Genomic DNA, 15,413 nt, shown 5'->3' with positions numbered 1-15,413 from the left:
ATCCATCCATCCATCCATCCATCCATCCATCCATCCATCCATCCATCCATCCATCCATCCATCCATCCATCCATCCATCCATCCATCCATCCATCCATTTTCTAGAAAATCATGCATTGCAAGTTTAAGATGTCAAGATTAAAGTCATTGGAATGGAAAGTGTTAACTAAAGCATCTTAAAGTTGTTCTCAGTAATGGAGTAAGTGTCTTTTTCCAAATCTGCCTTAACACATACCATGATCCTTGGGTGGTTTCTTAGTTATTCTGGGTCAAATACTCACATTTGTATCCTGAACCTAGAAAAATCAATGTGAGATTTGCTTTCTGTTCTTATACGTGATATTAGTGTAGCTTGGGGAGTTGAGAAGCTTCAATAAATAAAGCCCAACTACCCACTTCAGGGTTGCTTTTCTATATCTGAGCCTGACCTTTGACTTATGTCAAAAAAGCAAGGAAAAACATCAACAACAAAAAGCCTTTGGGAATCAGTAAAGTATGACATGAAAACCTTGACAGGAGATTTCCCACAGTATAGCTATGAGCTAATGTTACATGCCATCATCTGAGCCAGATGTTATCTCTTTTTTCCCCCTTCTCTGTTGGCAGCAGTCCTTTGGGATGCATGAAAACAGAAGGCAGAGATGTTAACCTACATCATATATGGAAATGGATTGAATGTGTCACTATGATTTGCTTTCGTGCCAGTGCAAGCAAGAATGATACTGTTTTTCATATATTCTTTGGATAAAAAAATAAACATTAGACAACAGAAATTGGAGCATGAATGTGTCTTATTCCTCTGTAGATTCACTTTGGATGCTGTTGTTGTGAATGAAGTTAGGTTATAAATAATAATTTGTTGACTGTATGGCTGGTATGCTATATGAGTTTACATTTCATTAGGTTATATTTAATCTGCCTCTCCGCAGATTTTCCATGATGTTGCTTACAAGGCCAAAGACAGGAATGACTTGGTGGCAGGCATTGACGAGTTTCTGGATCAGGTGACAGTGTTACCCCCAGGAGAGTGGGACCCCTCCATCAGAATAGAGCCCCCTAAAAATGTGCCCTCCCAGGTAAACAGTGAGTAAAAATGACAGTTTTTTGGGACTTTAATCCGAGCACCTATGCAGAGTTTTAAAGTCTGTGTGCACATAATGATTTTTTTTTCACAAATATCCGTGAGTCCCTTCTGTGACCTACTGCCTGACAAGAATTTTTAAACATCTGTGTTCTCCTCTAATCTCTACTGCGTTGTACTCTGTGCTTTGATGCGACTCCCCAGGGTTCTGTTCTCAATCCTCTCCAAAGCATTAGTTATTTCCCTCCATTAGTTATTCTGGTCTACTCTGAAAAGAGAGAGGCAATCTTGAAGGGAAATTTTGAAACATTTTGAAAAAATACAGATGTTGTTTCAGGTATTGTTTTCCATTTCTCTTTTATCATTAGGCTCCTGCAGTGGATTAATGACAGACCACTGAGCAATTAGATTGTTATACTGATGAGCTCAGAATATGATCCATAAGAATTTAATTATTTGACTTTTTAAAATTATATTGTACCAAATGCAGGCTATTTGGTGGAGATTTGATTCCAACTAAGAGTTATAGTGATGTGGGCAGCAGACAGCTGACTGACAGTGATCTTAAACACACAGGAAAAGCGGAAGATTCCCCCAGTTCCCAACGGAGTGACAGATCTTGGAGAGTCTGGGGAGCACGGAGGGCATGGTGGCCCAGAGCTCCAGCGCACTGGGAAGTAAGTGTCAGAGAGAAAGATCATGATTTGCTGTGTTTTGAGAGCCCTGATCTCTCAAAACTCCTTTTTGTGCCTGGAACCTTCCTGTTGCCTGTGAGCCTCCTTCCAGCCCTCAATACTTGCCTATTATTCCTCATACATCAATTCCACACTGAGACCTTTTGTTTAGGTTCTAATTCATTATCAGCTCATACAAATAGTGTGCTGTGACTTTGACCACCACCACCAAAAGAAAAATCTTCATCTGCTGTTTAAGAAGATTGGAAGCTTCCTGCACTTTTCTGCACTCCGTCCTGGATGTGTCCATCTTTCTGTAATTATTCCTGGATGTGTCCATCTTTCTGCAGTCCTTCCTAGATGTGTCCATCTTTCTGTAGTCCTTTCTGGATGTGACCATCTTACAATTTTGTCTTAGAGTGTGTTGGTGCACTTTTGGAAACCCTTATGTTTAGTAGAAATCCAACAACAAAAGGCCATTTGGGTTCAGGTTGGGCAGGCCAATCCTCCCAGTCACATCCTTGTAGGTCATATCAGATGGGACACCTTCCATCTGTACAGTCGTTTGACGTATAAGCACTGATGCAAGAATTCAGGGAAGCATACCTCTCATCCCCTGGGGATAAGACTAACATATAGACACTGAATCCTGGAGAGGCCGACTGTACGTAGCCAATACCTTGGACTCCTTCCTCACCAGAGGGATGATGTTTCATCTAACTAAAGCCAGTTTCAGCAATCAAGCCGCCAAGGGCCCCATGCTTTATTTATTTACCTTATTTTATTAATAGTTTTTTAATGCTCTCTGAAGTCTCAGCATTGAACACCTAATAATATAAGCATGAGATCTCAAAATATAAATTTCGTTTTTACTTTCATATGCCTTCAAAACTGTTTTTGAGATTAGATGAGATTTAAATAAGGGATTAAAAATGAAGAATATCATCTTGTTATCGCCCCAGAAAAAATGCCTGATGGTAACAAATGATTCAATTTATTGCCATCAGGATTTTTTTTAACCCAAGCTTGAAAGAATAAAGTGAGAGTGCAGCACCCAGGAAGGGTTTAGCGGCAGAAGAGTGAGTGATGTACGTCTGCTTAGCTGCGGTATACTGCGGTACAGACTCTTATGCCAACTAAGATTGGCTGGAAACCCAGGCTCAGCTATCTGGCTGCTTAGCCTGAAATAAGAACAACAGCCCACCAACTTGCGCGCTTGCCACACCAACCACCTCCAGATTGTTCCCCACCATCCCAGTCCACAGCAGCAGTAGAGCCTGCTCATTGTGATTGAAAGTATACAAAGATAGAGCCATGAGTCAACACAATCACTCATATGGATGCACGGAGGTACAGTAATTTTAGTGTTGGTGCCCTGAAAATAACTTGTTTAAAGGCATGTTGATGTTCTTATGAATCTTACAATATCTTACAATAAGATGTAAGATAAGTTGCTCTTTGTTACCTTTATGCGTATGTGCAGCTCTTTCATAAAATCCCTTTTTCTCCACAGGTTTTGTGGTGGGTTGATCTTGGATGTCAAAAGAAAGGCTCCTCACTACCTTTCTGACTACACAGACGCTGTCAGTCTGCAGTGTCTAGCCTCATTTCTCTTCCTCTACTGCGCCTGCATGTCCCCTGTGATCACCTTTGGAGGACTCTTGGGTGAGGCTACAGAGGGGCGTGTGGTAAGATCATTGTTATTTTTTCCTCAAGCCTTTATAAACACGCCCCAAAAGCATCTCTTTAGATTCAAGAAGAATATACACAATCATCTGCACACCGCATCAAACTCAAAGCCTTTGAAACCAGTAGATGAATGAAGGAAATTGAAGGATTTGATCTCATCAAAAATTTTCTTTAAGCACCATCACCAGGTCAAAGCTCACATGTCCTCCTTTATTTAGTTTTATGACAAAAATGATATTACTTTGAGAGACAGTTGGATCCTCCAGATCACATTCATGCATCTCCAGCTATGTGCTGGTAGCCCATAGTCAGATTGGATAAATGACCAGTTTATTGGTGCTTCCGGCCAAAAGCGCACAGCTACAGATGTTCTTTATATGCAGTGAGATGTATTTTTAACACATATCCAAAGCACTTTCAAAACAGTTTCTAAAGATGACTTTACTGATGCTTCTGTGTAGCAAAGGTTTTTATTGGACACAGGCACTGACAAAGCTCTTTGGCTTTTTTTCCCCAGGCAAGCCTCACTTATGTTGTCTGACTTCCTGTTGGCTCCTTGCATGTGTGAACAGGATAAAGTTAGCGTTATAGCTTATATGATAGTAAATGCTGATTTAAACTAGAATACTCCAAATACAACATGTGTTTGACTAAATGAATCAGAGCATTATTGCGTGTGTTTCCAGAGTGCTATTGAATCCTTATTCGGGGCTTCCATGACTGGAATAGCCTACTCTCTTTTTGCTGGGCAGCCTCTCACCATCCTGGGCAGCACAGGGCCTGTTCTTGTCTTTGAGAAGATCCTCTTTAAGTTCTGCAAGTAGGCTATTCACTACACCTTTGTGCTTCTTTTATACACTAATGTTTCTGTTTATTTGATAGGTGTGTGTGTGTTTTATGCTTCAGTTGAAATGTCATATTGAATTATGTATCCTGCTTTTCTGCCACTGCTATGTTTTTCTGTGTTTTTTGTGTCCGTCAGGGAATACGGCCTCTCCTACCTCTCCCTGAGGACCTGTATTGGCCTGTGGACAGCCTTCTTCTGTCTGCTGCTGGTAGCCACGGATGCCAGCTCGCTTGTCTGTTACATCACACGCTTCACCGAGGAAGCTTTTGCTGCACTGATCTGCATTATCTTCATCTATGAGGCCCTGGAGAAGCTACTTCACCTGGGGGTGCATTACCCCATCAACAAGAACAACAACCTTCAGAAACTCACGTTGTACTCGTACGTACATTTTAGTTACAGCTCATGCATGGTGTGCTTAACTCAGCACATGTGCTCAAGTCTTTTGCTGTGTCAAGAAACGGCAGATGGTACAGCACTGTATCGGGCATGCTGTTCATTTTTTTCAGACATGGATTGTGCTTTATGATGAATAATCCCATGTTGAGTGTGTGTCAGGATGGATCATCGTGCTTTAAGCTGGCTAGTGGCTATGTCAAGCCAAAAGCTCCTTCTGTGAGTTTCTATTCTGGTGTAGTGGACAGCAGGGTAGGCTGACATTTAGTTTCGATAAATGCCAGCAGAATGAGTTAAGCTCAGAAAAATGTTACCAACAACTCCACACAGTGTTTTTACGACATATTATGAGTGAAACAAGCATTCAGTGAGGCTTAAGCATTTTAACCTTGAGAAACTCTAGTGTAACACTAACAATCACAAAAACATAACAAATCCAAGGAACCAATCTCACCAAGTTTTAGAATTAGAAGACAGTTTATTTAATGTGATGAATCATTTAAAAGATGAACCAGGATCCAGGTATGAAAAGTGAAGCCATTTCAATTTCATTTGAAATTGAAATGGCTTCACTTTTCAGTTTCAGTTTTATTTTATTTATACAGCCCTAAATCACAACAACGGTCACCTCAAGTAACTTCAGATTGTAAGGTAGATCCTACAATAATACATACAGAGAAAAACCCAACAATCATGAGCAAGCACTTTTTCTGTTAAAACTCCCTTTTAACAGGAAGAAACCTCCAGCAGAACCAGGCTCAGGGAGGGGCAGCCATCTGCTGTAATCGGTTGGGGTGAGAGAAGGAAGACATGATAAAGACATGCTGTGGAAGAGAGACAGAGATTAATGACAAGTATGATTTGGTGCAGAGACGTCTATTAACACATAGTGAGTGAGAAATGTGACTGAAGAAGAAATACTCAATGCATCATGGGAATCCCCCAGCAGCCTACACCTATTGCAGCATAACTAAGGGAGGATCAGCCCTAACTATATGCTTTAGCAAAAAGGAAAGTTTGAAGCCTAATCTTGAAAGTAGAGATAGTGTCTGTCTCCCGAATCCAAACTGGAAGCTGGTTCCACAGAAGAGGGGCCTGAAAACTGAAGGCTCTGCCTCCCATTCTACTTTTAAATACACTAGGAACAACAAGTAAGCCTGCAGTGTGAGAGTGAAGTGCTCTAATGGGGTGATATGGTACTACAAGGTCATTAAGATATGTAGAAGTCTGTACAAAGAAAACATCTAATTCTAAATTTATTTATGATACCTGTAAACACTTTTCCTGGTTTCTAGTTTCAGGTCTTTTAATAGAGAATGATATTCATTTTGTAACTTATGACCACATTTACTTAAAAAATTCAACGGGTTTGATGCGTTTTATATTAGGTCAAAGGATCAGTGGTGGAGGGCTGGGCAATAGGAGATAATTTGTGTATGCTTGGATGTGTACAGTTACATCTCAGCCATTTTAAGCTGTACATTGATATTAATGTCGTATTCTACATTTGCTTTGCTACGTCATATAAAAGCGACTAAAGATTAATTTCATTCAATCCTTTAGTTGACTTTAAGGTCTAGAAAGGCTCTTTTTTTCTTTAAGAAGAAATCATGGCCTTCTCTGCTAGGTGGCGCCAGAACATATTAAATACAAATACACAAAATACACAGTCACCGCTAATGAACTGCAGATAGAGTATATTTGTTGTGTTTACTCAAGAAAATTGAATCTATTTATCCTCCTCCTATAGATGTTCTTGTGTGGAACCTAGGGACCCCAGCAATGAGACTCTGCACTTCTGGGACGAGAGAAACATCACTGCTTCGCAGGTCAACTGGACCATGCTGGAGGTCACGGTAAGAATAAAAATTATAGCAAAACACTTGCATACATACATATATATATATATATATATGTCTAAAATAATGCCTGATGAAGAGGAGAAGAAAGGCCGGACCTAGAAAGAAACTGTTCATTCAGCAATGAAACATAACACCACACATGTTGTGTTGTACTCAGCCCTTACTTTGTTACATAAACATAATAAGACTAGGCAGGGATTAGGATCATGTGGGCAGTATTTTATGGTATCTAGCTGTGCAAAATGAGGGTGTAGATGGAGTGTAAGGGATGATGTCACTTATCAATCACGCTGGTGGCAGCGCGCTGCACCACTCCTACACATGTTAGATGTGGCAGTCAGGTGAGGCCTCTGCTGTATGCAAGTGATGAATCATGCACTACAGGGATAGTAAAGAAAATGAGCAGTGAATGTGTCTGACTTTTGGTAGTCAGAATTTTCTAATTCATTAATGACACTGACATCCATCATTGCCATTATCCCCACTGTAACTCTAATCATTTTTTATTGGCATCATTATCCCTGCTTTCCTCCTTCTCCTGCTCATACCCTGTTTCTCACCACCACCGCCATCATCATCATCATCATCACTGTGTCCTCTGGGGTCAGTAGGAGTGCGAGATGTTGCATGGGGAGTTTGAGGGGAGCGCCTGTGGTCCCCATGGCCCGTACATCCCTGACGTCCTGTTCTGGTGCGTGGTCCTGTTCTTCTCCACTGTCTTTATGTCTGCTTTTCTCAAGGAGTTCAAGACAAGCCGATACTTTCCAACCAAGGTACATATGTTTTATCCAATTTAAATGTCTGTATTTGGTAACTTATGCTGCCATCAGTTGGTTGTGTTAGGACACAGTATTTGTGGAGAACCTATGTTCAGTTTCTATGATTCATCAATGCGATGATGTGCATGTGTGGCCTGATGCTGCCACACTCATCTGTACTGTCCTGGCGCCACCTTGTGGTGATAAGTGCTGCACTGTAGTCTGGATTGACATAAGTGGCCCACAGGTGCGCATTCGCTGTCAAAATAAAAGACGCGCACCAGATAAGAAGTTGCAACGCTCGTTCACGTACATATAAAAGGCACTGTTTTTGTCTGCTAGAGTGGGATTTTTACATATGCATATTCTGCACCACATCTCTGTGCATTCATCATTTGTTTGAAGCCAGCTCACCTCCTGCACTTCTTTTGTGGTTCGGACTCCTTCTGACATTTCTTTGGAGGTGGAGGAACACCAAAGTAATTGCTTAAAGGAGCTTGCTTCTTCAACATCTTTAAGAGTCTGTCCTCCTCCAGAAAATCTTATGTACGCAAACGCGCGTTGCAACTTCATGTGGATTGAGGTCAAAAATTAGATGAAAGATCTGAACTCTGTAGTGATGGAGTTAATTAATTAATTTAATGTAAGAAAACAAGCCTTACTGACTGTCAAAACAGAACTTGAGCCATTATAATGAGACCCTTTAAAATATATAGACAAGAAGTAATATTTCTCATTCTAGATAAAGTGATAGAGACCACATGTTCCAAAAACAGCATAAACAGCATCTAGTTAGCACAGTATGTTGTACTGTATGCAGATCTTAGTTTTTGTAACATACTTCTGTCTAAAGATTGTGTGTCTTGTTTCCTTTAGGTGCGGGCCATCATCAGTGACTTTGCAGTCTTCATTACCATCCTCACTATGGTGTTAGTAGATTATGCCCTGGGTATCCCCTCACCTAAGTTACAGGTTCCCAACAAGTTCAAAGTAAGTCCACATGAATCTCACACAAGCTGCTGTTTACATCAAAATTGGACATTGTATTGGACATTTTTTCTGTGTTTCATAACATTTAAGCATGCAATTTTTGCGCAAATCTTGCAGAGATACAGAGAGCACTGATCCCCCATTAGCTTCAGTGTGGCTGAGGAGTAAAGACACAGGAAAACATGTATAAAACAGTATAAGAATGTTTAGATTTAGATTCAACAGCTATGTTAGCGGGCTGAATGGAAAAGTACAGCTGTGCATCATTAGCATAGCAAAGGTACAAGATGTCCTTGAAACTGTTCAGTAGATGACCCAGGGGTAACATTAGATAAAAAGTGAAATCAGAATTGGTACGAGGATTGTCTCCTGAGGGACCTCAAATATGAGGGGCAGATATGAGGACATACACCTGTTCCTATTCCTCCTTGCAAAAAGGAGCACCTCCAATTCTACAGCCCTGTCCAGCTCTCCTAGACTAACTCCAGTCTCCTGGAATCTCATCCATTCTCTTGAGACTGTGCTGGGAGATACAATAAACCTTCCGACAATTGGTATTGGTGTGCCATCCGAGGGATTGGACTACCTGTGAAACCTGTGTAGGATCCGGTATGTTACCAATAATGACACCGATCCTGGCCAAATAGGAAACTAGTGTAAAAACATGCAGAAAATATCTAATTTATATTAGCAGTGAACATCAAAGCTTCCTAATTAAATGTAATAATAGTCTAATAATAATGACTTAGAAAAGAAATTTAGAAATAAAGAGGAAATATGTATTTTGATTTATTAAAACGTTTCAAATTCTTCATGATTATTATTATTTTTAAATGTTCTTTTTGCCATTACCCTTAGCCAACCAGGGATGATCGTGGCTGGATTATCAACCCTGTGGGGCCCAACCCCTGGTGGACCACAATTATCACCTCCATCCCTGCTCTGCTCTGCACCATTCTCATCTTTATGGACCAGCAGATCACAGCCGTCATCATCAACAGGAAGGAACACAAACTAAAGGTATTTCATTGGATATGTTCACATTGGTGTGTGAAAGTGATTTTAAATGTGGTCAATACAATTAATTCCTACAAGCCCCAGTGTGCTGTTTTTTAGTTTTCAAATCTTTGCTTTTCCTGAAGTGGGTAAGTAAGCTAAATCTAAATATCTAAATCACACTTTCCTTGATCCAACCCTACAGAAAGGCTGTGGCTATCACCTGGACCTGTTTGTGGTGGGGGTGATGCTTGGTGTGTGCTCAGTAATGGGCTTGCCATGGTTCGTGGCTGCCACTGTGCTCTCCATCTCCCACGTGAATAGCCTGAAGCTGGAGTCAGAGTGCTCGGCCCCTGGAGAGCAGCCCAAGTTCTTGGGAATCCGAGAGCAGCGCTTCACTGGCCTCATGATCTTTACTCTGATGGGTTGTTCCGTCTTCATGACCTCCGTGCTGAAGGTAGGGGATAAACACCTATACTTATACCTATACTTATCAGAGATTTCTGGATCTCAAAAAGACTTTTTATTTCTTCAGTTCTTAATACTCTTAACAATATATAAAAAAAATAACAGATAATTTATCAAAGGACCTATTTTAAATAATATTTTTAGGCACTTTGCTACTAGCAACCTGTTACAAGAACGCATAATGTTGTATAATTTTGTTGAGCCTATGAAACATTTCACCATTTGACTATTTGTTTGCATTAACAAAGGGACTCCCAAAAATATTTTAGAAGAAAACTAGTTGCATCTCTAGTGTGTCCATAAAAAATATTTGAGGAAATTAGACAAGTGGACAGTGACCAGCCTAAAACAAACTACTTACTTCAAGTAAATAGCGTCTGAAACTCGTGTCCTTAACAATCCCTTTCTGTTCACTTTAGTCATCTCTCCGTGTATTGTCCTTTTTTATCTCCTTTAAGTTTGTCATCTCTCCATGTTTATTTTTTGTGTTGTCTCTACTTTTTCTAATCACCTGCTTGTGTATATGTTGTCTCAGTCTTCCTTTGTGTATTGTCAGAGCATCAGTCAACTTCCCTTTGGGTCGCCTAGCTTTCTCTTAGCAAGAGTTTTTGGTTTCCTTTTGTATTTTATGTCTTACCTTTATTTTGTGCTTTGACCACCAGGCTAAATAAATTGCTTGCTTTTGTTTTTGTTTACTCCAGCTTGCCTCTGTGGGTCTGTGTTTGAGTCATCACATTCCTCAATATACTGTATGATCTGTGTACTACGCAGACCATGACAGAATCAGTGGTTACTTTCATATCTGATTATTAATCAGTGGTTACTTTCATATCTGATTATACAGACTGAGTGGACAGCCAACCTTGGCAAGGGGGCATTTAGCTCAACTCAGTGTTTGCTTTATTATCAAAAAAAGGGCATTTATCCAATCACTTATGTGAACAGTTGTGTTTAGAGTGACACAAGTTATGTCTACAAAACAATGGTTAAGTTAGAATGAAATCACATCATACTTGGTAAGGAATTACAACCATATGATTGCATGGTTACATTTCTCTAGCATGCTCTTATAGAAATGTAGCCACAGTTGCAAAGTACAAAAAAATATCAGACTGGAGCAGCCAGGGATCAAACCACCAACCTTCTGATTAGTTGATGAGCTGCTCTACCTTCTAAACTACAGATAATAATGTCTAGCAAACAAAACAGGAGAAATGTTTTCTGTAACCGCTGACATGGATGAATAAGTTCACCATCTAACAGGAAAGACTTTAACAGTTCTAAGTTTTTACTCATACTGGAAATGCTTTTCTGTTTCTACGCAGTTTATTCCCATGCCTGTGTTATATGGCGTCTTTCTTTACATGGGGGCTTCCTCACTCAGAGGTATTCAGGTGAGGTGACCATGGTATTTTCTGTTGGAAGAAATAATCCAGAAAAGCTTTGAAGGAAAATTCTAATTTTTTCTTTGTATCTCTGCAGTTCTTTGACCGTCTGAAGCTGTTTGGCATGCCTGCCAAACATCAGCCAGACTTCATCTACCTTCGTCACGTCCCTTTGAGGAAGGTCCACCTTTTTACTATCATCCAGCTAAGCTGCTTGGTCCTCCTCTGGGTCATCAAGACCTCTAAAGCTGCCATTGTTTTCCCCATGATGGTAACCCAAGTGTGCTTGTATATGCACGAGTGTTTGTGCACCTAATGAATATGATGGCTTGACGTCAGTCTGTTTCTCTTGTTCCAGGTCTTGGCCCTAGTGTTTATTCGTAAATTGCTGGACTTCATTTTCACCAAGAGAGAGCTGAGCTGGCTGGATGACCTGATGCCAGAGTGGAAGAAGAAGAAACTAGAAGATGCTGCACAAGAGGTGCAGTATGAGAGCACTATTTAGAGGACTTGGATGATCTTCAAATTTCTGCCACTGCAATAGATTTTTCTCTTCCCACAGGAGGAACACAGCATTATTGCAGAGGAGGAAGGCATTGTACAAGTGCCACTTGAGGGACACTACAAGTAAGTCTTTCGGATATTTAATTCTATTCTGTGTTTTGTGTTTTACCTAAGCTGTTTTGTCTGTCAACCAAAACTCACACATGCGGATATTTGTGAGTTCATTCTTAGCTCTAGCTCAGACGTATGTGTGGTTTAAGTGCTTGTGCTACTTTAGTGAAAACCAATGAAATAATGTCCTTTTCTCTGCTTGTTTGAAGGAGTGACCCAGCCACAGTAAACATCACTGATGAGATGTCCAAAGGGTCCTTTGGGAATGTGTGGAAGAGTGTGAACCCTGCTGAGAGTGCTAAAAAGGAACAAAGTGCTAAAAGGTTAGCCACATATTTGCATTATTAAGACTTCCAGATCTCCCATACAACAGAGAGATAATACTGGATGTTGATCCAGATCATAAGTAGGCTTCTGATCTTAAGGTTGTGAAAGCAGCAAGCACAGGTGTTTATTATTCAGGAATACTGACTTTTTCCAAGAAGCTGACAAGCTAGTATGTTTGTTTAGGAGCAGTCCTGCCCTTGTAGATTTCCCACTGAGCAGACTAACATAGAATTTCCTGCCTGCCTTTCTCATTTCATCCCACCCCTAAGCTCCCCTTCCTAACCTCTCAGAAGCTGATATCCCAAAGGTAAGCAGTTCAGAGGTGACCCCTTCAGCATGGAGAGTCTCATCCTAAGTGTTATTGCATGATGAACATGTGCTGCTAATTATGATTTGGGTGATGGAAGATGTTTGTGGATGTTATTCATTCATGTTTTCTTGATGTCAAATGTGACCTTGGCATGCTAATTACAAATAGTTAATAGCACTGGGTCTAATTTACTAGTCACTATAATCTGTGTTTTAAGGAAAGACTGCTGAACCTTTTTGAGATAAATTTGCATGCATGCATGCCACCGAAATTCTCTTTTTGTATCATTTTTGTTGGGTTTACATTTTCTTTTTTCCCCATGCAGTTCCAAAAGCAACGAAAAGCGTCACAAACGGCGAAGGCATGACAAGAGCTTGGACAGGGAGACAAGTTTGTGATGACACATACTGGCAAAGCCACTGTGCTGTCAACCAGTAAATCAACAAGTATACCGTGCCACACTCAGCCACCTTTGTACTGTGCTACACTGTGTTTTTTCGTCACGTAAGTCTATGTGCAAGTCGGGTGAAACAAAGAAAATTTATTAGAAACTGTATTAATGAGAGGAAACTGAGACACATCTGTGTTTTTCTTTTTCTGTGTATATCAGTGTTTAGTGATACCAGCAACCGAAGGATGCCAGAATTATGACACCTGCAGTAACTGCTGTGTCTATGGGCCAATTCCGGAAAAATTTTAAAGAATTTTTAAAATTTATTTTATTTGTATTTTGTATGTTTTTATATTTTTCCAACAACTACAAGTTATCCTTTTAACAAGGTTACAGCGAACCACTAAAGAATTGATTCTATGTGGAACATTGTTTACTCCACGACATTCTCCGTGGAGCATTTAATGCCGCTGTTGTATTTAGCGCCTCATAATAGACTGAAAAAAAGTAGATATTTGCCAATATAAATCTGTAGTACTGATATCTAAAAGAGTTGGCTATATAGCAAATCTAGTAATTTTTTGGACACATTAAATATACATTTTATATATTAAATATATCTAAATGTTTTTGTGACAGTGACCACTCATCATTTCCCAGTCTTTTCCATTCCTATCAGGTATAAATGTCTCCTTCTCCTCTAGTATGAAGCATTTCCCAAGAAACTGCCCAGAAATTTGACTTTGAAATTTGTTTCTGAGAGTCACATGAAGTGACTGACCTAAAGAGATTGCTAAATATGAAGCTAAATCCAGCAGCTAGTTAACTTAGCTTAGCATAGACAGCGTAAATGGTGAAATAGCTTCCATTGCTTTGTTTAAAAGTAACCAAGAAAACAATTGCAAACAGGCACTTTATATTTTACTTCTTAATTCCCTTATTGCAGCGTCCCTCCGACAGAAGACAGAGATGATCGGTATTCCGTTTACCGGCTGTTTATTAAGAACAGTAACACAGGCTACTGTGGGCCGTACCCAACGCCAAAAAAGCAGGGAAAACGCTCTCTCTAGAATCAAAACAAAAAACCCTGGGCTCTCCTGCCGAACTTGCGCTCCTTTCTTCCGCATACACACAACACACACTCTCTAACTCCCACCCCCCAAACACTCTCAGCCAGTTCTCTTACAGACTCTGTCATAGGTAGCTGATATAATTGACAGGCTTAACAGCCTCTAGACCAGGGGTGTCAAACTCAAATACACAGTGGGCCAAAATTCAAAACTGGAACAAAGTCGCGGGCTAACATTAATATTTATTGAAAAAAAAAAAACTTCCTCCAGATATAAGAATGAATCTTTTCTTATGGACTCAAACACATTTTGCTGGAAAACTGAATATGGAATAAGCAAAGCTTTATACTAAACAATATATATATTAGCTGTATAATACCAGTAGGCCAGCTCTAATAGTAATTTGGTATGGCTTCGCGGGCCAAATGTAATTAGGCTGTGGGCCAAATTTGGCCCGTGGGCCAGAGTTTGACACCTATGCTCTAGACTATTAAACCTTCAAGGACAATCAGTAATCACATGGCTGCAGGTGTGTAACAACTATGCCATAACTGAGTGGCAATAACACCGATTACACATCAAACTAACTTGTAATCCAGTCCTTTACAAAATGAAGTGTAAAAATAACATTTTTGATTGGTGTCACTATTACTTGCTAGTGATTGCGCCATATTAATCACTCACTGGAATAGACATATCTATCATTTAATCTGACTCTCAGAAACAAAGCAATTAAATTAAACAAATAAAGTATTTTCTGATTTATTTTGGTGAGATTATTATTTTTGGGGGTAGGGTGGGAGGGGAACCTTTTGGGAAATTAGATTTAGCATGGTAACATAGATTGGGAAATTTTGGTATGTATCGACTTTTTTTCCTCAAATTGGACAATGATGAACTCTTGAGCAACTGTACAGTAAAGCACCATGTTTTCCACTTGCATTCTCTTCGTCATCTTGTCAGTAAGTGTCATCCATGGACATGTAATCTCCTCTCCAAATGACCCTCAGTGTGTTAATATCTGAAGCTAATTATTTCTTTAAAAAACAAACAAACACCTGCATGCTGGTGAAACACTGACTGTCTTGCTGCAGGACTATGGTTCTAGAAATGCAATAATACCTTTTTTTTCTGGGAAGGGCAACATGTAATAACAGTAAAGAGTCTTAACAATGTATAATACATAGAATATTTTATTCATGTAAAATGTTACTTATATATTACTAGCATTAAGTCAGTGTCAATTGAAGTTTTTCTTGTAGATGTTATTTTCCCATTGTCTAACTGATGGTTCTTAGATGATTTGATTAGAGAAACTAATAATGGGTCAAAAATAATAACTGTATCAAATACTTTGACCACTTCTGTGTGGAATTCTGCCTTAAAATTGGTAGTAATAGTTGTGCACTTTCTGTTAGATAATTTAAGTCACCTGTATAAACAATCAGTTCATTCTTCAATCGTTTAATGAGAATGAGAGAGAGAGAGAGAGAGAGAGAGAGAGTAAATAAAGATATTAAACTGCAGGACTGTTTATATTTTCTGTGTTGTCTT

General features: G+C 39.7%; 1 protein-coding gene across 1 annotated transcript in view; it reads left to right on the top strand.

Moving 5' to 3' along the window:
* LOC102204035 (sodium-driven chloride bicarbonate exchanger-like) overlaps window positions 1-14,070 on the top strand; it is a 52,307-nt gene extending 38,237 nt beyond the window's left edge. The window contains exons 11-26 of the mRNA XM_005744262.1: window positions 930-1,076; window positions 1,658-1,758; window positions 3,269-3,443; window positions 4,131-4,264; window positions 4,427-4,672; window positions 6,438-6,543; window positions 7,161-7,322; window positions 8,184-8,297; window positions 9,156-9,317; window positions 9,499-9,750; window positions 11,087-11,155; window positions 11,244-11,417; window positions 11,505-11,627; window positions 11,709-11,773; window positions 11,971-12,084; window positions 12,724-14,070. Coding sequence (XP_005744319.1) covers window positions 930-1,076; window positions 1,658-1,758; window positions 3,269-3,443; window positions 4,131-4,264; window positions 4,427-4,672; window positions 6,438-6,543; window positions 7,161-7,322; window positions 8,184-8,297; window positions 9,156-9,317; window positions 9,499-9,750; window positions 11,087-11,155; window positions 11,244-11,417; window positions 11,505-11,627; window positions 11,709-11,773; window positions 11,971-12,084; window positions 12,724-12,796 — 2,217 coding nt within the window. The 3' untranslated portion in view covers window positions 12,797-14,070. The remainder of the gene's footprint in view (window positions 1-929; window positions 1,077-1,657; window positions 1,759-3,268; window positions 3,444-4,130; window positions 4,265-4,426; window positions 4,673-6,437; window positions 6,544-7,160; window positions 7,323-8,183; window positions 8,298-9,155; window positions 9,318-9,498; window positions 9,751-11,086; window positions 11,156-11,243; window positions 11,418-11,504; window positions 11,628-11,708; window positions 11,774-11,970; window positions 12,085-12,723) is intronic.
* The last annotated feature ends 1,343 nt before the right edge of the window (window positions 14,071-15,413 follow it).

The sequence above is a fragment of the Pundamilia nyererei genome, unplaced genomic scaffold (assembly GCF_000239375.1).
Source record: "Pundamilia nyererei isolate P.nyererei 1_Seehausen unplaced genomic scaffold, PunNye1.0 scaffold00141, whole genome shotgun sequence".
Lineage (NCBI taxonomy): Eukaryota > Metazoa > Chordata > Actinopteri > Cichliformes > Cichlidae > Pundamilia > Pundamilia nyererei.
This window is presented reverse-complemented; position numbering and strand designations above follow the sequence as displayed.